The following is a 22,992-nucleotide window of genomic DNA, read 5'->3' as shown; positions in this document are numbered from 1 at the left end:
TTATGTCACCCTGAGGCCCTTAGATATAGGGCAGCATGTACAGATTTTAAATGAAATTATAATTATATGTCTATTTGCATTGCAGGTTTTCCAGGACCTTGGCACTTCAGTGTTATCTGGTGCTTTTAAAGGGTACAACATTTGTCTTTTTGCATATGGACAGACAGGTTCAGGAAAAACATACACCATGATGGGAACTCCAGTGAGTTAAACATTAATTATATTATATTATTGACATTTCTTTTCTTTACATCTCACTATAAAGCTGAGTCCCCATGTTCAATGCTTTCCCCGGGTTTTAAGCAGTGTTGTCTTAAGATAAGTTATAGGCTGCATGTTTCATGTTTCTATTTTAGTATATACTACTGATAAAAAGTAGCTCCGGCAGGAAAGTACAGCGCTCCATGCAGTCATGCTGGTCACATGACCTTGGAGGTGTCTATGGACAACGCCGGCTCTTCAGCTTAGAAATGGAGATGAGCACCAACCCCCAGAGTTGGACACAACTAAATGTCAGGGGAAAACCTTTACCTTACTGATAAAAAAGAAAATCACATATCGGAACAATAGTACTGGTGCGACTTTTGTTGGAATTAACAGCATTAACCAGACCAAGAGTAGGCAGCTGTCAGGAGAAGGCAGTGCATTAGAGGAGTGCACTTTTTCCATGCCTCCCAATTTCCCCCAAAGCCCCTCATGACACCTAGAAGGGTTCGGGCAATTTTTCATTTTTTTGGCCCTCTGTGGATCATTTTAGGACTTGGGAAGGTATTTTTTTAACAGGAAATGACTGAATTTTTCTTGATAGAAAAAAGATCTCTACTGTACCCAAAACTATCAAAAGGGCAAACAATGTGAAAAGATTGGCTTGTGGCCAGAACATAATCTACTACTAGCTAGCATATTCCCCTCTTCCATTGATTCTATATATATATATAGATTGGATATCAGTCCAGATGCTTTTCTCTCTTTCCTTTCCTTGCGGCATGTGAAAACACATGTTCCAAAGGCCTTCATGATGTTTTTATTTCAAATATCTGCTTTAAATCACCAAGGAAAGGATGACTTTATTTCTAATTAATCTGTTTACTGGAAATACACACACCCTGGTTACAGTAATAAGCAAGCCACTATAGATAAATAGTCACTGTAACTGTAGTCGCCTTTTCTACATATTTTTATTCTATATTCTTCGGTTGTAATGGTGATAAATGAAGAATTCACAAAGGTTTTTATAGACTGCATCTGAGGAAGTAGACTTAGTCTATGAAAACTTATGCCTACCAACTTTACATACTGATATTCCAGTCCAACACAGCTATGTTTTTGGATTCCACCTCCATGGAAAGAACAGTGCAAGCCATTCTAAGCGTGGCCATAATATAGACTGCTATAAGTAATCATTATATTTATAGTTCTATTTCTCTCATAATTGTATACAATGGGAAGTGAAAATTAAAGTGGGAAGTACAAACTCTTTGGCACCTCTTCATACAAATAGGAAAAAAATCTTTATTTTTTTCTTTATTTTAAGGCATCCATTGGATTAACTCCTCGTATATGTGAGGTATGTATTTATTAAACTAAATAATTATACTGTAGACATTTTCTTTTTTTCCTTAAAAACTAAACATTGGTTTAATTTCCACAGGGTTTGTTTTTGAGAGAAGACGACTACACAAAACAGTCAGCATCTTGCAGAGTGGAAATCAGGTAGGTGTGTGCTTTTTGTGACATAGTACTACCAATCCTTTCTGGCCACACTATTTCTGTTTATTTTCCTTTTGTTAGATTGTAGTCAATTTTATTAGAATTAGATATATTTTTGTCTTCAATTGACTCGTTTTGCTTTGATAGGATGTTTTAAAAAGTGGGACAATGTCCAACTTCCAATAGACATTTTGTCCATGCACCTCAGTCAGTGTTAATGGGCTCAGTTCCTTTTGTCTAAGTAGACAAATGATCAACTTACAACTCCTGTACATATTGAGATGCATATTCCACAATCTCTCACCATTGGCTATAGTTAGCGAGGTCTGGTGGGACTTGCCATCCCATAATATTTGGATCCCACAATCATAATTTGTACTATCAATGCCCCTAATCTAATTTTGGGCTCAATTCAACAGTCCATTTCATAGCCTGATCTTTCCTGGATTGAGCTCAATGAGTCAGGAGACTGGATTATGAATTGTGAATTTTAGTTGCTGCTCTTCCCATTCATTTCTGCAGCAAAACTTATGGAGAAATAACATTTCCCTTTTTTCAGACATTTGCATGAAACTCAATATGTAGACCTTATGGAGGGGATTAACTCTATACATTTTGATATAGTTAGAAAACAGTTGGAGGAGGGGTGTTCCCCAAAACATAGTATTATATTTGAATTATTTCCTTGACTTATGCATAAATTCAAGAATGCTAAATTATTTTGTGAATAAATTCAAATTCAACAAACAGACCTCAGACTAATAGAGCTGAGGAGAATACAAAACAAGAGAGTGCAAAGTGCTAATATCTAGAGGTTATTGAACTGCAGCTCTTCATAGCCCTGGTCAGAACAGCCAGTGGTAAGGAATTCTAAGAATTGCAGTCCAACAACATTGAGAATACCATGTTTGCTGCAAATTCCAGTCTGTTAACAGTGGGTTGAACAGAGACAATGTTTTCCTGCCACACTACCCATATCATAATGCTAGTTAGCACTCTTTCCTCATGAGAGATTCCTTACCCATATTATCACAACTCCTTTGTGGTTCCCAGCCGGTATCATATTGCGTTCCAAGAAGTCCATCATTCATATGGTTATGTACTCATCTTGACTTTAGGCAGTATCTTTCTTCCCAACCTGTCACTCAATGGTCTTAGTTAAAATTGAACTAGTCTCCTCATCACCATACCTGCAGGTGTAGTATTTCTGTTATTATTTACACACACAGCAACTCATTTGTGGATAAAAAAATTCTGTCCATAGCTGCTTCAGTATGGATTCAGGTTAACGCAGCTACATCTTCGAATTCAACTCCACTATAATTCTTTCTCATCAAACTGCAAACAATTCCGGGGGGAGGAAAAGGGCAATTTTCCATGCCTCCCTCCCCCTAATATTAAACGATCAATTCCTTCAAAGTGCTCTTGAAAAGCATCATAGTGTTTTGAGGTGATATGACCTATGATCAAAGCTCTGTGCTTGACTAATCTGGTCTAAAATCCATGCTGGGATTGTCCAAATCAGGCCAATCCACTAAGGAATTCAGGCTTCTGCTTGACAGCTTAGTAATAAATTTTTTTGAGGATGAAATAATTTAGTTATATAATACAGTCATTATAAATAACACCATTGTACTAACTGTTAAAGAATTGTACAGAAATTATGGTTGGATGCATAGGTTCCTTCCTCTGGAACAAGAGAATCTTTGAATCTCTAGTATATAGTATCAATACTCAGAAACAGGTACAGAAAGCTGTTTATTTGTTGTTTGCTATTTTGTTGGACTTAACTGTTCTGTGGGTACATATATTTAGGATCCTTAAAATATTTTAAGTTACTTGTTTGGTGTGGATGGCAGAGGGCAAATGTTTGCAAAAACCTTCCTGCAACGAAAAACTACCTGTAGTTTGAGAACAGAATTGTTCCTTTTCAGTTTTCCAGACTTGTATAATATCTAAATGAATTAGATTTGAATCACAGAATTGAATTCCAGATTGTAATACAGTAGAATCTCGCTTATCCAACGTAAACGGGCCGGCAGAACATTGGATAACCGAATATGTTGGATAATAAGGAGAGATTAAGGAAAAGCCTAATAAACATCAAATTAGGTTATGATTTTACAAATTAAGCACCAAAACATCATGTTATACAACGAATTGGACAGAAAAAGTAGTTCAATACACAGTAATGCTATGTAGTAATTACTGTATTTACAAATTTAGCACCAAAATATCATGATGTATTGAAAACATTGACTACAAAATGTGTTGGATAATCCAGAACGTTGGATAAGCGAGTGTTGGATAAGTGAGACTCTACTGTATCTATTCAAAGATTCAGGATTTTTCAAGAAGTAGATTTTATGGAAATAAGTTGTAAGTAATCGTTAAGCTCTCAAGTTCTTAAGTGTTGTTGATATGTTGGGTGCAAGATAGATGTATCTCATGGAGAGGGGAAGGTGGTACAATCTTTTTCTTTCACTATTCATGACTTCTAATTAGGGAGAACATTATTTCAAATTACCCTGAATTCTTTTTTTCATTACAATTGCTTTTTAGTTTCTTAGAAATCTATAATGAGCGGGTTCGAGATTTGTTAAAACAAACAGACAACAAGAAGCCATATACACTTCGGGTCCGCGAACACCCTGTGATGGGTCCCTATGTGCAAGGTAATTAAATTTTAGAAGAACTATAGCACTATATTACTTACATATTTTGGATTTTCTTATATTGTTGCTTCTCCTGAATTCTTTAGTTATCTTTTTTTTGTGTATTTTGGTTTATCATTCCTGGAACAATTTGAGATAAATGACAAGATGTACTGAAAAGACTCCTGGAATCATATGATGACTTCGATTTCAAACCAAAAATGGCCAGTATTCCAAAAAGACTAATATTCCAAAATCTTACTTCATATTAGTTTTACCTCTGGCCATATTGAAGCAATACAATTATTTTGTACTAGTCCAAGTGCTCCTCTTTTGAACTTTCCCCTAACTCTTGTACCTAGGAGAGTCGGAGGAAAATTCTAAAGAGGAGCACTTGGACTAGTACAAAAAAATTGCCCCAGTATGGCCAGAGGCAGGCTCCAGTAGTTCCTTTGCAGAGTGGAAAACAAGTGCATTGGGGAGAAATCACAAAATACGGGATGTAACCCAGCACTCTGTGGACAACCTGTGATAAGGTGCTTGCTTTAATTCCTCAAATACAAAGCATTTGCTTTCCAACTCCATGGAAATTCATAGAGCCATTAATTCTTATGGAAACAAGAAAATATGCCATAGAGTTAAAATCCCAGGTAGGATCTGAAACCAAGGATCATTATCAATTACCATCTGTTCTATCCTCATTTTCCAACTGAAATGAGAGAAAGGATAGGCAACATACTAGTGTTGTTTATAGCATTTGTTTCATCTGTTTCATTCATGTATTCACTTCGTGCTGTCCATTTGGGTACACAAAATGAAAGAGGATTTTCGTACGACATGAAAGAGAAAGCTGCACAAATACCATGCTTTGCTTTTGTTTTCGGGCCATGAGGCATCCACTCCTGCAAACTTCTTCCTCATGCATCAGGTGGGAGGGGGTGTTCCTTAGTCAATCGGAGGCCAAAGAAACAGTGACATGGACTGGACAGGGAGGCTATATGGGGGGGGGGGGACTGCCCCTAAAATGACCATTGTGGTCACGTCCTTTGCTGCTGCTGTTAGGTGCTGGTGGGCTGGCTGGCTTGCTCTCTCTCTCTCCACTTGGCTTAGTTTGCTGTTTGCCTTGCCTTGCTGGTGAGGGCACTGGGCAAAGATTTGGGTTTTATTTTTTTCCTGGCTGCTTGGCATATTTTTAATTTTTTTTTCTTTGAAGGAAAAGGGCTGGGATTTTTGAAGTGGTAGAGGTGGGTTTGGCTGGGGAGCATGTGTGGGGCTTTTCTTCTTTATTCTTAGTGTAAAAACCCCATCTTCCTCCCTCCTATTGTTTTTTTTTTTTAAGAAATAAATGTCAAAGGAAAGAAATTATTGGACTTCCCTTCTCTGTTTAGAAATCAAACCTGTCTCTCTCTCTATAACTAGCCCTTGGAAAAAACGACTTTTTTATTTCTCCCTATCTTTCTGTATTGCCTGTGGCTTGGTCCTCCCTCTCCTTTGGGTTGTATAGAGAGCAAATACAATAGGATAGTTTTATTATTTGTTATAGATTACATATATTTTTGAAAGCAAAGACATTTTTGGGCTCCTGTAACTATTCAAACCTTCAGTTTCTCTTTAAAACTGGTCCTTAGAAGAACTATAATTATTTTCTCCCAACAGTCCTTTTTTTTTTTTTTTTTTTTGGACATGAGACAAAAATCCCATTTGGATAAGCACCCCATTTTTGGAAGCGAAGACAAAAATGAAAATGAGCCAAAATGAATGAAACTAAACAAAACAACAGCAATTCCATACAAATGCCCACCACTACAACATACTGACTTATAGCCGCAAGACAGTTGCCTCAATCATGCTGTTGTGGACAAAGATGGGAGGAGAGCAGGATACCCGCTGATACTCTCTCTGTTAGACTTAAAGGGATCTGGCCTTAGATCTAGTGGGATCCTTTCCTGATCCAGCAGCCACACAGAGCAGCATGTGCTCTGAGATGGCCCTGTTTGGGAGCTGCTCCAGGGACCCAATCACATTAACCTGGCTTTGGCTCCAAATTTTAATTTGAACTTGAAGAGAGCTACTCAGGGTTTTGAATCCTATCCTTAAAATAGGTTCAGCATCATGGATGACACCTTTAAAGTTTGGGCCAAAAAGCAGAGTGCTGTGTGAGTTCCCCACTGACATGGAAAGCTAGCAGTTGTCATTGCAGTCTGCTGAAAAAGTATAAATTTTGCAGATATTTCTTATAACAAATGGGGTAAAAACAATTCAGTAAACTGTTATGTTCCATTAAGATGTACTTTTATTTATGAGTGTATTTATGAGTGTATTTAAAAGTGTATTGTTTTGCCTTTGGTAGATTAAATAAATAATAACATTTGGCAGAGATGTTATTATATGGTAATACTAGTAACATAGTGTTTAGTATAGTATTATATTCCGAGAGGGTCTTTTCTCCCTTTCCTTTCTAATAAAAACAACCTCATTATGAAGACATTGGTAAGAAAATGGCATCTGTCCAACTTTTGGGAGTCCTGTTCAAGCACACCATATAAGGCTGCTGCTGCTTGCAGTCTGTGTCTTATGATGATGGGTGCATAAGTTCTGTCAAAGCTCTAATGCACTTCTATTGCTAACGATGAAATGTTGTAGTTCATACTTTTAGGCTGGCTTGGCAAAATGCCTGAAAAATGAAACAGTGTCTTTGTTACACAGTGTCATGTGATAGATGTAAAATGTTACTGTGAGACCACATAAACAGAACTGACTTTATACTGGTGATTAAATACAGTTCAGTTACTAGTCAGATGACAGTTTTGGTAACATATATATAGCAGTTCCATATTTCAAAACTTTAAGAACTAGGAGTAGGTGTAATAAATTTTATTTTGCCCTCTTCCTTCAGAGGAGCAATCAGTCAAGAAGAATGTGACCTATATATTTCTTCATTCATAAGATTCTCTAGTCAAGCTTCATGGATAGCAAAGAAATCTTTTAAAAGAAACTCTGTTTCGTATTTATTGGAATGGGCAAGTTGATTTTAAGAAATTTAAAGCCTAGTTCTATGAAAGTTTACTCAGGTGTAAAACACATAAAGTTTAATGGGACTATGATGCTTATGTGTGCATCCTTAAGAATCAACATAGTTTGGTTGCTTACATGGTGAAATGCACCCTTATTAAGCAGTAGCATGCAAGTTCCCTTGTTTGTAATGATTTCCAGGAGGGGGCTATTTCTTTGAACAAAGGGATATGCTCATGGTTCAGCCCTTTTCATTGAAATCAGCATTCCACTGTTCCTCAAATACTGGATTCTGGGTGCTATTTATGATATAGAGATAGCACAAAGTTTTAAATGGCTTGAGAATGTTGTCTACTCAAATTTGTTTTCCAGAGTCAACTCCCACCCCCTTTTGGAAAGGATTAGTCAAAATGGAATTATATTTGATCCATTATCTTTCACCCTATAATTTGGTGATATGGATAAATTAAGCATGATTTGATTTCTGGAATACAGAGCAAAAATCAAATGTTCCAATCTTCCATGCATTCTTTGTCTTAAAGTCCATCTAATGGTTATAAATTACAGGAAGAAAGCTTACAAAATTGTTTCATTTCAGTTGTGAGCAATGTCCTTGGCATATCTCAAGAAATGCAAAAATACTGTCTGGAGACTGTCAATGAAAGCAGCAGTTGTGTGTGTTGTTATCCTCTGTCCTCCTTGTGTGTAGCAAAAAAGAGCATGTCATGTGGCATAATCATTTTTAGATAGCTTTCTGTGTTTCCTTAGAGTTACGGAAAAGAATAAGGAAATTCGCAACATAAAGATAATTTCTACATATTTTACACTACCCTATATACCAGGCTTAAGCAGCTGAGGGGGAAAAGGAAGGGCCTGAGGCTGTTAGGAATGGTGGGAGTTGGAGTCCAAAACACCTGGAGGGCCAAAGTTTCCCCTTGCCTGCTATATACCCTAAGAGTATTTCAGTCTAGAAATTTCAGTTAAAAAAAACAACCCAAAAAATTCTAGGTTGACTTATCCACAGTTGATGTGAATACTGTATGTTAATGCTTATCAAAGAAAGGATCATGTGTTCCTCTGAGTGGTAAATGGCAAGAACTTAATACATAATGACCTGTGAATGAAGTACAAAGCAAGGTGCCCATTATTTCTTCTGAATTACTTTCAAGTACTTAATCCTTTATTTTACACACACTGCATTTTCCAGTTTCAAATCACATTAAAAAACAAAACAAAACAGTGATGTGATAAAGATTGTGAGCATTTTCTAGACTGTCATTGTTCACTGTAATAGTTTTTAAAGATCTTGGCCTTTTAAATGAAAGGTCTTTCAGTATTCCTTGTTGGAATGGTTTCAAGATTTTCTAACAGACGGCTCAACTGTTAAGGAACCAACATATTTTAAAATCAGGAAATGATGTAATTGAAGATAGATTTAGCCCAGAAAGACCTTGAGATTTTTTTGTGATATTTAGGAATGGCTGTTCTTATCTGAAACAACCAAACTGTGCTGCTTGTGTCACTTCTGCATCACTGCTAACAAGTTTCATTTTGTTGGAGAGTAAGATGGGCATTGCACATTTAGTTAGACATAAAAATCCCGCTGGATTAGATCCAGGCTCCATCTAATTCACCATTCTTCTTCTAGCATTAGTTAACTTTTAGATACTTTTAGAAAGTCCATAAGGAAGGCATAAAGACAACAGTTTACTTCTTTGCCTCCCTAGCAATCATTATTTATTGTATCCAAACTAGGGATTGCAAATCTTGATTTTCCCGTGTCCTGGAAAGGACATCAGCATTTCCTCCTGTCATAGAATCATAGAACAGTAGAGTTGGAAGAGACCTCATGGGCCATCCAGTCCAACCCCCTGCCAAGAAGCAGGAAATCGCATTCAAAGCACCCCCGACAGATGGCCATCCAGCCTCTGCTTAAAAGCCTCCAAAGAAGGAGCCTCCACCACACTCAGAGTTCCACTGCTGAGCAGCTCTCACAGTTAGGAAGTTCTTCCTGATGTTCAGGTGAAATCTCATTTCCTGTAGTTTGAAGCCATTGTTTCGCATCCTAGTCTCCAGGGCAGCAGAAAACAAACTTGCTCCCTCCTCCCTATGACTTCCCCTCACATGTTTTGTGTTATCAAAGCACTACTTTCTAAAGAACAACTGTACAGATGTAGTTTAGGAACACCAATTTTCAGATATTGTTAAATATCCATTCTATCCCTAGTTGAAATGTGCTGTTACAAATCTTTTAATAACTATAGCTGCTTAACTAGTTATCACCTGCTCTGTAATGGATTTGCTCATTCATTTTAAACCATTTTTACATTAATACGTTAAATATGTGCTTATCTACCTCATACTTTTTCAAATTGCTATAATGTTTTTGTTACTCAAAGAGTAAAGCATTATATATAGCTGATAAAGCAGAAGTTAGTAGAAGGAAGGGGAACATGGCAAAACATCAAAATCAAAACATTCCTGTGGACTTTGCTGCAGTACCTCTGGCACTCTTCTTGAGTTCCTGATGACCTCTGGAGCCCAAAAATTTTGCAGTAATTGCTATCTCTGAATCCTACATCAATACTGCTGCAGAAATATGCTAAAGAGACACTCATGCTATGGTGCTTTTTGTTTCTGCCACAGTCTCCAAAACGACTTTTAGTGGCCATTGACTCAGTATTATACTTAGAAAATACTGTGGATAAGTATCAGTATAAGAGCTCATTTATATTTATATTAATTGCTGTTGAAGGAGTTAAGTCTCTGCAGTATGCTGCACTCTAGTGGGGCTGCAGAAGATGCATTTGCTATCCTTGATTCTCTACTGCTACATCCATAAATTTTGAGTTTGCAGTTTTGTGATTTGTACATTCTTTGAATGTTTTTAGTGAAATAAAAGCTGTTTGCTTTATATTATATTATTTTATTGTTTATTGCTTGCATAATAAAAACACAGCCAGGTTTCAAAGACTAAATGTGAAACAAGTGTACCCCAGAGCATCTTTTTTGGCTTCTTTTGTTCATCCTACCCTAGAATACCAACTCCTGAAGATCACATGATTCTTTGAAGTGAGATTTTGTGCAGTTTAACGGGTGTGACCACAATGGAAAATTGTCAACCTTCTCTCTTCCCGAGCAGTAGATATGGAGCAATTTTTTCCACTGTTATCTGAATTATTTGGAACCTAACCGTATTAGGTGTGAAAGAGCAGGAATAAAATTTTGTTAATGATTTTCTTCCTTTGTTTGTAAAAAAAATCTTCTAGGGCTATCAAAACATGTGGTTACAGATTACAAACAAGTAGTTGGACTTCTGGAAGCAGGAATAGCAAACAGGTATTTTGAATTTAAAAAAACACTCTCTTCACACTTCTCATTAAACATGCTCCTTGTTTATATTATCTTTTATTCAGAATTGTTAACACTTGTGAGAATGTGTAGTTTCCTAGTCATTCTCTAGAGCAGTGGTTCTCAACCTGTAGGTCCCCAGATGTTTTGGCCTTCAACGCCCAGAAATCCTAACAGCTGGTAAACTGGCTGGGATTTCTGGGAGGCCAAGGTGTTTTCTTGTAGGCCAAAACACCTGGGGACCCACAGGTTGAGAACCACTGTTCTACTCTCTGTGATTCACACAGCTGTATCACTGTATATTGGAACATTTTGAGAAACATACTTTATTTAGATTGTGTATAAATACAAATTACTGTCAATTTGCAAAAGGGCATACAGCTGTGCACATGGGATGGGATTGACTTTCACCTCTGGCTCAAAGGGTACATTAAGAGATGTTGATAGAATGTAGCAGTAGTGCTTTCTGCCTAACAATTGCTTTCCCAATACAGGCAGTCTCAGAGTTACAAACTCATAGTTAAGAATAGGGATGAGACAACAGGAAGTTAGAGAAATCTACCCCTAGCAAGGGAAATTAACTCCTGAAAGAGTTATCATGGGGAAAAGGTATCTCAACTGAAACGTTCTCACCAATCCTTGTTTCCACAACAAGCTACATTTCTCAAAATCCAATTCTCAAAGGGACAAAAAATCAGATGAAATCTTCAGAACAAGGACAAAGACAGCAACACAAAACACCACAGGGGTTGTGTGTGTCTGTGTGTATGGAGTTACACTTTTAAAAGTACCTGTTCCGACTTACAAACAAATTCTGCTTCAGAATAAACCTACAACTTAGGGACTGCCTGTAGTTTGAACTATTGTGTGGTGATAACATAGTTGTATTACTTTCAGTTATGTGTCATTCATTTCTTTAATTGCCTTACAGAAAAGGAAATATTCATTATCTGTTTTTTTATGTTAGAATTACGGCAGCTACACATGTTCATGATGCCAGCAGCAGATCCCATGCAATCTTTACCATCCAGTATACTCAGGTTAGTTCAATTTCCCCTTCAACACTTTTGAATCCTTTATATATATAGGCTTTGGATTAACCAATAAAGTTACTGAACAATCAAAACTGGCAAAACTAATTTTTATAGAGCCTCGTATATGTATTAGTCCCCAATATTTGCCCGAAGCACCTACATCTTTTCACTTTCAACCACTATTCCTTTTTTTACTACCTCCTCCTACCTAATTTCTCACTTGCCACCCCATCATTCTTCTACACTCAGTGGACTGCAAGGAGAGCATCTAAGAGAAATGTTTGGTCTTTCCGCCATTTTAAATAGTTCCATAGACTAGCACACATTGTGTTTGAATGTACAGTTCACTGAAGTCCTGGGGTTGGCATGGCATATGCACTTGCTTCTGGTGAAATCCTTATATATCCGTATACAAGTCTAATAAATAAATAAATAATAAATATTGTAAAATATGTGCAAGCTGAAATACATGAATCGCATTACAGATTTTGTGTACCTGCCTAGCTGCTCATTCCCAGCTGCTTTGTAAACTTCTTGGAGGTTCTTGTAAAAAGGAATAAATATACAGACGAATAAAATTCCTTTCACTTTGTTTAAATTGGTACCAATAATTATAATACTTGAATTCATTTCCCTTCAGGCTATACTGTATAACAATCTGCCTTCTGAAATTACAAGCAAGATCAACTTAGTGGACCTTGCAGGCAGGTAATATTTTTTGTTTCCCAAGATAACGTATTACCTATGACAATTATTTATATATTCACTTATTTGCTTTCTTTGAAATCTTTTGATTTCTTTGTGTTGCAGAAGAGTTTGAATTATGTTTAAAGGCATACTGTTCAGACAGGGAAGGGGCACAAAGCTTTGTCTAACAGTTCTGCAACTACCACTAAAAAGAAAACCAATAGCTGTACATCTTTCAAATAAACCTTTGGATATATTCTTTTGGAAGAAATGCTGTAAATCATCTTGTATTAAGCTATCTGATAAAAGATATAATTTGGTGTCTAACCTTCATGTTCCTGGGGCTGTCACTATATTTGTTTCTGTTGGCTGCAACAGACTCCTTTCTTCTTAGAAACGTGCTACACATTGCAAAGTCAGTATCTCTCAGAGCAGCACCAGTCCACCCAACACCATTTCTAGAAGCTCTGCTGTAAATGAAGAGAGCCAAAAATTGCTGTTCTCTTTATATTCTTTCTAATGTGTTCCTTTCCATACTAAGACAGGGGTAGGAAAACTAGCACTCCAAACATTAAGGATTTGTAACTTTCATCACCATTCCTAAACAGATTTCAGAAAATTCTTAAATCAGATCATTAACTTGTCATATCTAGCACACAATATTGGTGGCCAGGATTTACTGCAAGTGAAACAAATAGTTGAAGAAAATATCATTGAGTGAATATATCAAAGAAAAGAAGATAGATAGATAGATAGATAGATAGATAGATAGATAGATAGATAGATAGATAGTGTATTTACTTGAATCTAACACACACCTTTTTTGGCTAAATCACCTTTCCAAAATTAAGGTGTGCATTAGATTCGCGTAATATGGTAATCTTAGTGCTGAACCAAAGCAAAAGGAGAATCTGGTTCAGGAGCACCTGGAGCTCCTATTTGAGGGATGTCATATGTAATTTATTTGTTATACCGTGTTTCCCCGAAAATAAGACAGTGTCTTATATTAATTTTTGCTCCCAAAGATGTGCTAGGTCTTATTTTCAGGGGATGTCTTATTTTTCCATGAAGAAGAATTCACATTTATTGTTGAACAAAAAAATGAGCATTTATTATATACTGTACAGTAGTTGTCATCACAAACCAGCATAACCAGACAAACTGCGAATCCTATCAAGAATTTCTTGTTACTACCATTATTTCCATGTACAACTGGTATGTACATTTACCAATCCTGCATGCTCAGGTGTTCTATTTGGCAGGCACTGGGCATAATTCCAAACAAAAACTTAGTTAGGTCTTACTTTCGGGGGAGGCCTTATATTTAGCAATTCAGCAAAACGTCTACTAGGTCTTATTTTTCGGGGATGTCTTATTTTCGGGGAAACAGGGTAGCTCAATGCCATGTAATCCTGGGATTTGTAGTTTGGTGAGGCATCCGCACTCTTTGGCAGAAAAGGCTCAAGACCTTGTAAAACTACAGGCCCCATGATTCCATAGCATTGAACCAAGGCAGCTAAAGTGGATTCATTCTACACCGTAGATGCACCCCAAGGTTTTCTTTTCTATTGCTGAAAGCTTTGGAGCTCTTAACACTTTTGTTTTTGAAGAAGGAATTCTAAGCAGACAGTAATTGAGTGTACCTTCTGCTGCTGTGCATTACAGTACATTAGTCAGCAAAAACTTTTTTTGGTTTCAGGGTTTTGAAAATTGAAATGCACATTAGATTAGCTGGCACATTAGACTCGAGGTATATAGGGAGGCTATGTTGAACACTGAATAACAAATATATATGTATAGATAGATATGTACTCTGGAGGCAATTCCAAATAGCCTAATAAAACATCTGAATTAAATGGTTGTAGATAGGATTGCAGTAGTAAAATTTTAAAAAGCAACAGTGCTTGGCATGTGCCACAGTTTCCTACAATATATCAGTTTCCTATATTCTTAAATAGAATCCAAATCACTGATGGTCCAGAACTCCAGACTATAACACCTGGTAGACTGTGAAATTGATTGTAGGAGTAATAATAGTAGGAGTAATTGTTGCTGTTATCAGTTTTACAATCTACAAGTTGATTTGGATTCTGTTCAAACACCTAGCAATTTGTGAAGTATTGTTGGATAATGTGTCATGCTCCAAAGAGCATCACTTCTTGTAACTGTACTATTGTGATCTTATCTATAGCAATTCCTTCAGTAATTGTTGCTTTTTTGGATTGGCTCTTGGAAATACTTCCACGTAGTTTCTTTTTAGTTAATGGAGCTTTTATTTGGCTTTCCTTGGTTTCTTTTTTATACTGTTGGCTTTTAAGAGCTCTTTAAATTCTTCTGCGACATACAAGTTATTTCATGCCTTTCATTCTGTGTTTCAGTGAAAGAGCTGATCCTAGTTACTGCAAAGATCGGATCACAGAAGGTGCCAACATCAACAAATCACTGGTCACTCTTGGAATTGTTATCTCTTCCTTAGGTATAATGTTACCTTTTCTTTGATAATACTTGGATACAATCTTGATAACATCCTTGTATTTTAATATATCATGGCAAATTGGAGATGCATTTGTAAAATATTATATTTTAATAGCTTTAAAATAGACATAATTTCATCTTAGTGTTTTGAATAGGAACGTTGATATTTTTAAAAATTCTCACATGGAATGAGAATTTCCCATCGGCACTAGGTGCTTTCCTAAACATTCTGTATATGTTCTATTTATATTTTTTATATAGTGAAAGTATCCCACAATGAGATATCTTTTATGGCAAGATTGTACTACATAGCAAATGAATAGCAATAGCCTTGATATCGGGGTGGGCAAATGCAGTGGGTCCAAATGCCAATTTTCTGCCCCTGGGAGATTTCAAAAATCAAAAGAGAAATGACTAGAGATCTATTTCTATTTTTGAAAAAACAAATGTGTTTTTTGAGCTAAAAGAATTCAGAGGAAGCCTACAGCTTGTTGAGAAGGTGAATTACTAGTCTGGGAAACATTTCCACCTAGAGTCTGCAGAGGTCAAGTTGTCAAAAAAGCACCCAAGGCTATAGGCACCTCACAGCCCCTATTCCTGTTTCTTGGGGGGCAGGAGGAATAGCCAGGCTATATACTGTAAATAGAAAAACAATTGCAGGGCAGTGCACTCTGACCCAAGAGTCAAAAAGTACAAAACTGTTTAAGGAAACGGGGTAAGTTACTTATTGGGTAAGCAGAATAAGCTGTTTTCTGACTTCAAGTACTGATAATAATAACTAAACACAGCTGTCTATTCTAAACAATATCTAAAAAATATGCACCATGATAAAGGTTCAAAGCATAGGGCGCAGTATGTATATTGGAGCAACATATACATAATAATGTTAACAATAATAGTACAAATAATAATACAACTGATGACCAAATTCAGATAATAATACAACGGTTAGCTGTAGTGAGACACAGTCGTAACTTACAGAGTAGTAACTTACAGAGTATAAAGATTTATAGACTGCAATCATCCAGATTTAAATGCTACACTTAGCCTGCTGTGCTAAGCCCAGCCCCAGTTCAGAGAACAAAGCTGTCAGACTAAGCATATTGTATGGGATCTCTCAAATAGGTGGAAGCATCTGTTCAGCAAAGGAGTTGGAGAAAGATGAGGAGAGTGAGGGAGACCTGCATAATTACCAGTTACACTGACATTTTTGGCACCACTAATGCTCCACTCAGCTTCCCAAGACAGTAACAGCTCTGACTGATAAAAAATAATATTTACCCAGTTACAAATATCATAAGTTCTGGCTAAATGCCATCATCCAGTGACACAAATACAACATATGTTTGTCTGTATCCTCAGTAACAGCTTTCTGTACCTCCTGTAGCAACTAACTGATGAGTATTTACTATATAGAACTGAAGGTTATTACTATCTTTCCAACCCTTTTAGCACAAAACTCTCAGATGTCCTGCAGCTGTCAGAGCATAAACAGCATTGGTAGTGAAGTGGACAGTAGCCATACAGACAATCACTGCGGGACCAGTATCAGCAGCAATAGACGGCAAGCTTACATTCCCTACCGTGACTCCATCCTCACTTGGCTTCTGAAGGATAGCCTGGGTGGCAATTCCAAGACAATTATGATTGCAAGTAAGCTCAAGGTTCTCTTTACATGTTGTACTGAAAAATATCATTATGGGATGATAAATAGTAGCTTTTGACTATTTAAATTTTCAGTACTTAATTTGTGTTTTGTCATCAGCCTTCCATATTAGTTGGGATAAGTGGGTGCGGACCTCCAATAACATGGGAAATTTGTGAATAAAAATGTTTTTGTACCTCTCTAGGAATATCTATCATAGAATCATAGAATCATAGAATAGTAGAGTTGGAAGAGACCTCATGGGCCATCCAGTCCAACCCCCTGCCAAGAAGCATTCAAAGCACCCCCGACAGATGGCCATCCAGCCTCTGCTCCAAGGAAGGAGCCTCCACCACAGCCCGGGGGAGAGAGTTCCACTGTCGAACAGCCCTCACAGTGAGGAAGTTCTTCCTGATGTTCAGGTGGAATCTCCTTTCCTGTAGTTTGAAGCCATTGTTCCGTGTCCTAGTCTGCAGGGCAGCAGAAAACAAGCTTGCTCCCTCCTCCCTATGACTTCCCTTCACGTATTTGTACATGGCTATCATGTCTCCTCTCAGCCTTCTCTTCTGCAGGCTAAACATGCCAAGCTCTTTAAGCCGCTCCTCATAGGGCTTGTTCTCCAGACCCTTAATCGTTTTAGTCGCCCTCCTCTGGACACTTTCCAGCTTGTCAACATCTCCCTTCAACTATGGTGCCCAGAATTGGATGCAGTATTCCAGGTGTGGTCTGACCAAGGCAGAATAGAGGGGGAGCATGACTTCCCTGGATCTAGGGTTACCCCTATTGATGCAGGCCAGAATCCCGTTGGCTTTTTTAGCTGCTGCATCACATTGTTGGCTCATGTTTAACTTGTTGTCCACGAGGACTCCAAGGTCTTTTTTGCACACACTGCTGTCAAGCCAGGCGTCCCCCATTCTGTATCTTTGATTTCCATTTTTTCTGCCAAAATGAAGTATCTTGCATTTGTCCCTGTTGAACTTCATTTTGTTAGTTTTGGCCCATCTCTCTAGTCTGTCAAGATCGTTTTGAATTCTGCTCCTGTCTTCTGGAGTGTTAGCTATCCCTCCCAGTTTTGTGTTGTCTGCAAACTTGATGATCGTGCCTTCTAACCCTTCGTCTAAGTCGTTAATAAAGATGTTGAACAGAACCGGGCCCAGGACGGAGCCCTGCGGCACTCCACTTGTCACTTCTTTCCATGTCCTCCAGTTTGATTCCACCAGAATTTAACAACAAAATCATACTGAAGGACCTAGATACATGTTATTTCTAGTCATCTCTGTATCTTCCCGTGCAACTCTATGGTGAACATCTGGTGAAAGTTGACCCTAGAGTTGTGCTGATGGAGCTGAGCCTCCTAGAAAGAACATTTTAATTAAATCCATGAATAATCAAATCCACAAAGGAGAAACCCTCAAATGTAGTGGGCCGACTGTAGAGTACTATATCAGTGGTTCTCAAACTGTGGGTCCCCAAATGTTTTGGCCTTCAACTCCCAGAAATTCTAACAGCTGGTAAACTGTCTGGGATCTCTGGGAGTTGTAGGCCAAAACATCTGGGGACCCACAGGTTGAGAACCACTGGTCTATACTGAGAATGCAAAATATATAGGATGTGAATTAATATATAAACTGGAAAGGCACTTCACTCTTCTGTTGAGGGATTACTCAATGGAAGGCACATACAGTATATGCACATGTGGGTTCATTGTACTGTGGTTTATAACTTTCAGGCTCAAGTATTAAGGCAAATCTCAAATATTACAAGTCAGATAATAATATTCTGTCCCAAATTGTTACTTCTCTCTATTTACTTACTCCTCCAAAAATGCAATTTTAAAATAAGAAGACATGATTTATTCCTATTATCTATAAGAGTTTTTTTTAATCAAAATATTATTTCCTTAGCATTTTACTTGCCTCTTTTTTTCTATTTGTAGCGATCTCTCCTTCAAGCTCTTGTTACAATGAGACTATGAGCACCTTGCGATATGCCTCAAATGCCAAAAATATTATTAACAAACCTCGAGTAAATGAGGTGAGCTACTTTGCTGGGTTTCTTTTGATTTTAATAGCTTTGTTTTCCATATATCAAGTAAAGCAGACAACCATATGGAAGGATGCATATGAAAGTCAGTGGGACTTGCTTTTCAGTTGACATATTTAGAATTGTACTGAAAATCTCTAAAACCAAAATGTTTTTGTAATCCTATTGTAAACTTATAGAATAATCCCTTTAAGTATGCATTTTATAATTTGTTAAGGTCGTGTATTTACTGATACTTGACATATCTATACCCACAGTCTTAATGGCTTGAATTTTTATAGAAAGTGCAGAAGATTCATCAAATCGTCTGCTTGCTATACACAGAGATTCTGCATGGAGTAGACAGACTATGAACTTAGTACTGCCTTGATTTTTCTGTCACAAATTGTAGAATATTTATATAAATATATGAAACAATAATTTCAGGAAGTATCCAGCGTATTTATTTTAATCCGTCCTTCTGTCTGTCCCCCCTTCTATGTGAGTGATTTCGAAGAGATGTCTCTTTTCTTCCATTTCAGGATGCAAATGTGAAGCTGATTAGAGAATTACGAGAAGAAATAGATAGACTGAAGGCTATGTTGATGAGCTTTGAACTGGTATGTACAAATGTTTACACAAACAGACTCCACATGAATCATTCATTAAACCTGTATGTAAATATATGTTCAGAGGTATTTTGTTATATCTGATCTTACTAGGAATGTGGGAAAGTTCCTTGTATAAATTTAAACTATTTGTCTTTAGAGTCTATTGTGCACCTCTCTGACTGGCAGTAGCTTTCAGAAATCTTTCTCATAATATGATTAATGAATTATTTAAAGTGGGAATTCAAACAACTGAAATTCAAGAAGATGAGTGTGCAACTTCCTGCCTGCAGAGGGAAGTCCCTTGGCGTTGCTGTTCCTTCCTATTACTAAATAGGTTAAATATTAGATGTTAATTAAAAGTTTAATCTTTTAAAAATTGAATAAACTAAAGCTCAACTGATATCAGCAATTACTTAGTCTACAGTTCCTTGCATCTGGTTCGTAAGCTTCCTGTATAATACAGAATATTAAATTTGCTGGCTAAATAATCATTCGACTTGCTTGTTAAAACAAAATGATGAAGTTGATGTTTAAAGCTTTGAATTCAGTCTATTGACAGGAATACTGTGCTCATTCCATTTTTGAAGACCAGATTTTTTTGGCATGTGACAGCAAATGTTTGTCACTTTCTGTTCCTAGACATGATCAGACTGTTCTATAACAACAGCTGATCTATAAAAGAGTAGCATAACATTAATATTCGTGTACATAATACATCTTATCTGAATCAGATTTTACAAATGAACCTGTTAGTATTAAATCTAAAATTGTGCAGTTTCTGATTCATTTTCTCTATCAATGCAAATGTCCAGGTTCTATATAAGCATTTTCTGGTCATGGGTTACCCAGGGTCTTTTCAGTTTATAGACATTTTCATTTTAGCTGCTGTAATCTAATTAGAAATTAGTTCATAAGTGTTTGTTATCACTAACAAAAAGAGATAGTGTTAGTTATGGCTTTCTATTATAAATAGGCTTATTTGTTATTTGCTATAATATATTTAACACTTTATTCCACAATTTAGAATCCCATGGAAATTAGATACACTTACGAATAAGGTTATTGACTCCAACACAGTGATGCCAGTATTTTGGATAATGAAAATGTTGATCTTAAGAGGGGCAAAATACTATCTATAATACTTAAGGTGCCTCTTTCTAAACAAATTGCTTAGAAAAAATATGATTGGTTCTAAAAACTAATGTTTTAGTGGCAAATTAGTTGCAATGCAGGACATTCAGTTAACAATATGTTTTGGTTTCCTGGCAGCAGTAATTTACTTTTGAAATGTAATTTATGACATTCCCTTGGGATGCTATCACAGACAACACTTCTCCTATCCCTCCATCAGTTGCACACCCCTAAGTTATATTGCTTAAGATAACAGCAGAACCCATTGTCATGCTCACCTTCCCCAAACTTCTGTGTACGCTAATTATAAATATTTCCTGTTAACAAATAGATAGATGATCTAATGTAGCATAATTTTAATTTTACAGTTATTATCTCTCAAGTCCACCTCCCAAAAATCAAATGACTTGTTTTAATTCTGAATTATTTTATTTATTTATTTATTTCTATCTCACTTTTCTCCCAATCAGGACTCAAAGAAGCCAACAAACATGTAACGCAAAACATTACAGAGCACAAAAATAAGCAGGATCATTACACCACAAATATATCTAATAAAAATTATAAAACTAGTTATGGCATAATAAATAGATAATACAACACAGTTTAAGCATTCAATAAGTTAAAAAACCTCATCTGATATCCATTCCTAGGCCATAGTCAAGTCCACTGCTGGAAGTTTATTAAAATGTATACACTGCACAGATGAATCTGGTATTTGCAATACCACTATTCTCTTTCAGGGAAGGCCTCCTTCTATAGAAAGGTTTTAACTTGGTTCCTAAATGAAAGCAAGGAGTAAGCCGGTCTAACCTCTTTAGGAAGGGAGTTCCAGAGTCATGAGTTCAGGCTACCAACGAAAAGACCCTCTGTTTCGTTCCCACTAATCGAACTGGAGACAATGGCAGGACTGAGAGCAGGGCCCCTCCTATGGACCTCAAGGCTCGCGTGGGTTCATAGGAGGAGATGCGGTCAGCTAAGTAACCTAGGCCCGAAACTTTTAGGGCTTTATAGGCTAACACCAGCACCTTGAATTGCACCTGGGAACAAACTGGTAGCCTGTGCAGTTCTTTTAATAGGGGGGTTGTACATTTCCTATATCTCGCTTTGTGAGCTACCTGGCAGCTGATCTTTGAACCAACTGAAGTTTCTGAACACTCTTTTGGGGCAGCCCATGTAGAGCGGGTTACAGTAATCTAATCTAGATGTGACTAAGGTGTGTACCACCATGGTGCATATTAAAACATAGCTCATGAATATTAAAACATAGTTCTCTTCAAAAACCTTTTCAACAGAGGAATGCTAGTCCATCCTGGAGTGATGATAAAGAAGGGAATCTAACAGAATTAGTCCTTCAGAATGAAATTAAGGTGCGTTCCACAATTTTCCCTGTATTGTGATCATTATGGTATTCATCTCTGTTAAGGCAGATTTGTATAAACTGTTCTGAAGTTTCCTCTGTAAAGTGCTCCTAGAATGCATTTGGATAAGAAAGAGGTAATATGGCAGATCAATCAGGAAATATGAATCACACACCTTACATTTTGCACCATTGTTACCACTTGCAAGTGAAATAAATAGCCAGCATGAGTTCAGCTTCATTACAATGTCACCACCAAGCTTGACTTTATCTTCTAGTTCAAAAGTGATTTTGGACACAAGGAATCAACATTCTTAGCCTTCTGACTCCAAATGGCTTTTCAGTCACACTAATTTGCTTTTCAGAATAGATCAAAATCTATTCTGAAAATACCCTACACTTATTCTGCCAGTTTGATTGCTATGGACCTAAACCTTTTGCCTCTACGTCACAGCAGTCATAAGCATGATCATAAGCACAATAGCCTCATAGTCTTTTGTCCCCTTTATAATTTAGTGCTTACTTGCAGTTTTAAAAAGGATATCGCATTACTCTATTGTAACAGCATTACTTTTTCTGTTTACCATTCCCAAAGATTGAGCAGTTGACCAAAGACTGGACAGATAAGTGGATTAACAAGAAAGCTATCATGGAAGAATACAGTGTGGATATCAATAAGAAAAAGGCCGGAGTGGTGATAGACTCCAGTTTACCTCATTTAATGGCCATGGATGATGATATCCTTAGTACTGGAGTTGTGCTCTATCATCTCAGGGTGAGATAGAATACATGTATTGGGCTTTTTAATTTTTAAATGCTTATATCTAGTTCTGTGGAGTAAAAATAAACAGTGAAATGTTCTATATTTGATTAATACAAAGAAGAGGGATGTACATGTTTTGAAAGAACATAAAATTTAATAATTGTGAGATAAGGGGAATTAATTGCAGAGGTAATTAATTGCAGAATTGGATCAAGTGTTGAGAGAATCTGAAATCAGGTGTCATCCACCAAGTTGTGCCTTCTGATCTAGTCTTGTAATCAGCATGTCTGGGAAACATAAGGAGGAATGTAATTCGTTCTTAATAATTGCCATGCAGAGGAAATGCAAGCTTTTAGGCGGGAGCTCAGCAAATTAACCTCTCAATAATGTAATGCAATACTGAGGATTAGTAATGAATGTGGTAAACTCTTCAGTAGTTTGTTGTACACAACTGTATTGCTCAGTGGAGTTATTTTTCCAATGTCCATCAAATACATTTTGTTTCAGTTTTCTGTAACAGTATTTTTACTGTACTAG

At 36.9% G+C, this 22,992-nt stretch overlaps 2 protein-coding genes across 4 annotated transcripts in view; one reads left to right on the top strand and one right to left on the bottom strand.

Moving 5' to 3' along the window:
• lrrc57 (leucine rich repeat containing 57) overlaps window positions 1–22,992 on the bottom strand; it is a 156,674-nt gene that overhangs the window by 76,016 nt on the left and 57,666 nt on the right. The window lies entirely within an intron of this gene.
• Window positions 1–22,992, top strand: part of stard9 (StAR related lipid transfer domain containing 9) — a 124,277-nt gene that overhangs the window by 53,782 nt on the left and 47,503 nt on the right. For 2 of the 3 annotated variants that reach the window (XM_062968125.1, XM_062968127.1), the window contains exons 4-16: window positions 86–202; window positions 1,535–1,567; window positions 1,652–1,713; window positions 4,273–4,385; window positions 10,646–10,715; window positions 11,695–11,767; window positions 12,402–12,469; window positions 14,827–14,924; window positions 16,376–16,576; window positions 18,505–18,602; window positions 19,133–19,210; window positions 21,628–21,702; window positions 22,288–22,467. In XM_062968125.1, the coding sequence (XP_062824195.1) occupies window positions 86–202; window positions 1,535–1,567; window positions 1,652–1,713; window positions 4,273–4,385; window positions 10,646–10,715; window positions 11,695–11,767; window positions 12,402–12,469; window positions 14,827–14,924; window positions 16,376–16,576; window positions 18,505–18,602; window positions 19,133–19,210; window positions 21,628–21,702; window positions 22,288–22,467 (1,266 nt within the window). The remainder of the gene's footprint in view (window positions 1–85; window positions 203–1,534; window positions 1,568–1,651; window positions 1,714–4,272; window positions 4,386–10,645; window positions 10,716–11,694; window positions 11,768–12,401; window positions 12,470–14,826; window positions 14,925–16,375; window positions 16,577–18,504; window positions 18,603–19,132; window positions 19,211–21,627; window positions 21,703–22,287; window positions 22,468–22,992) is intronic. The other variant, XM_062968126.1, reaches the window with a different exon arrangement.

Source organism: Anolis carolinensis, chromosome 1 (genome assembly GCF_035594765.1).
Source record: "Anolis carolinensis isolate JA03-04 chromosome 1, rAnoCar3.1.pri, whole genome shotgun sequence".
NCBI classification, from domain to species: domain Eukaryota; kingdom Metazoa; phylum Chordata; class Lepidosauria; order Squamata; family Dactyloidae; genus Anolis; species Anolis carolinensis.
This window is presented reverse-complemented; position numbering and strand designations above follow the sequence as displayed.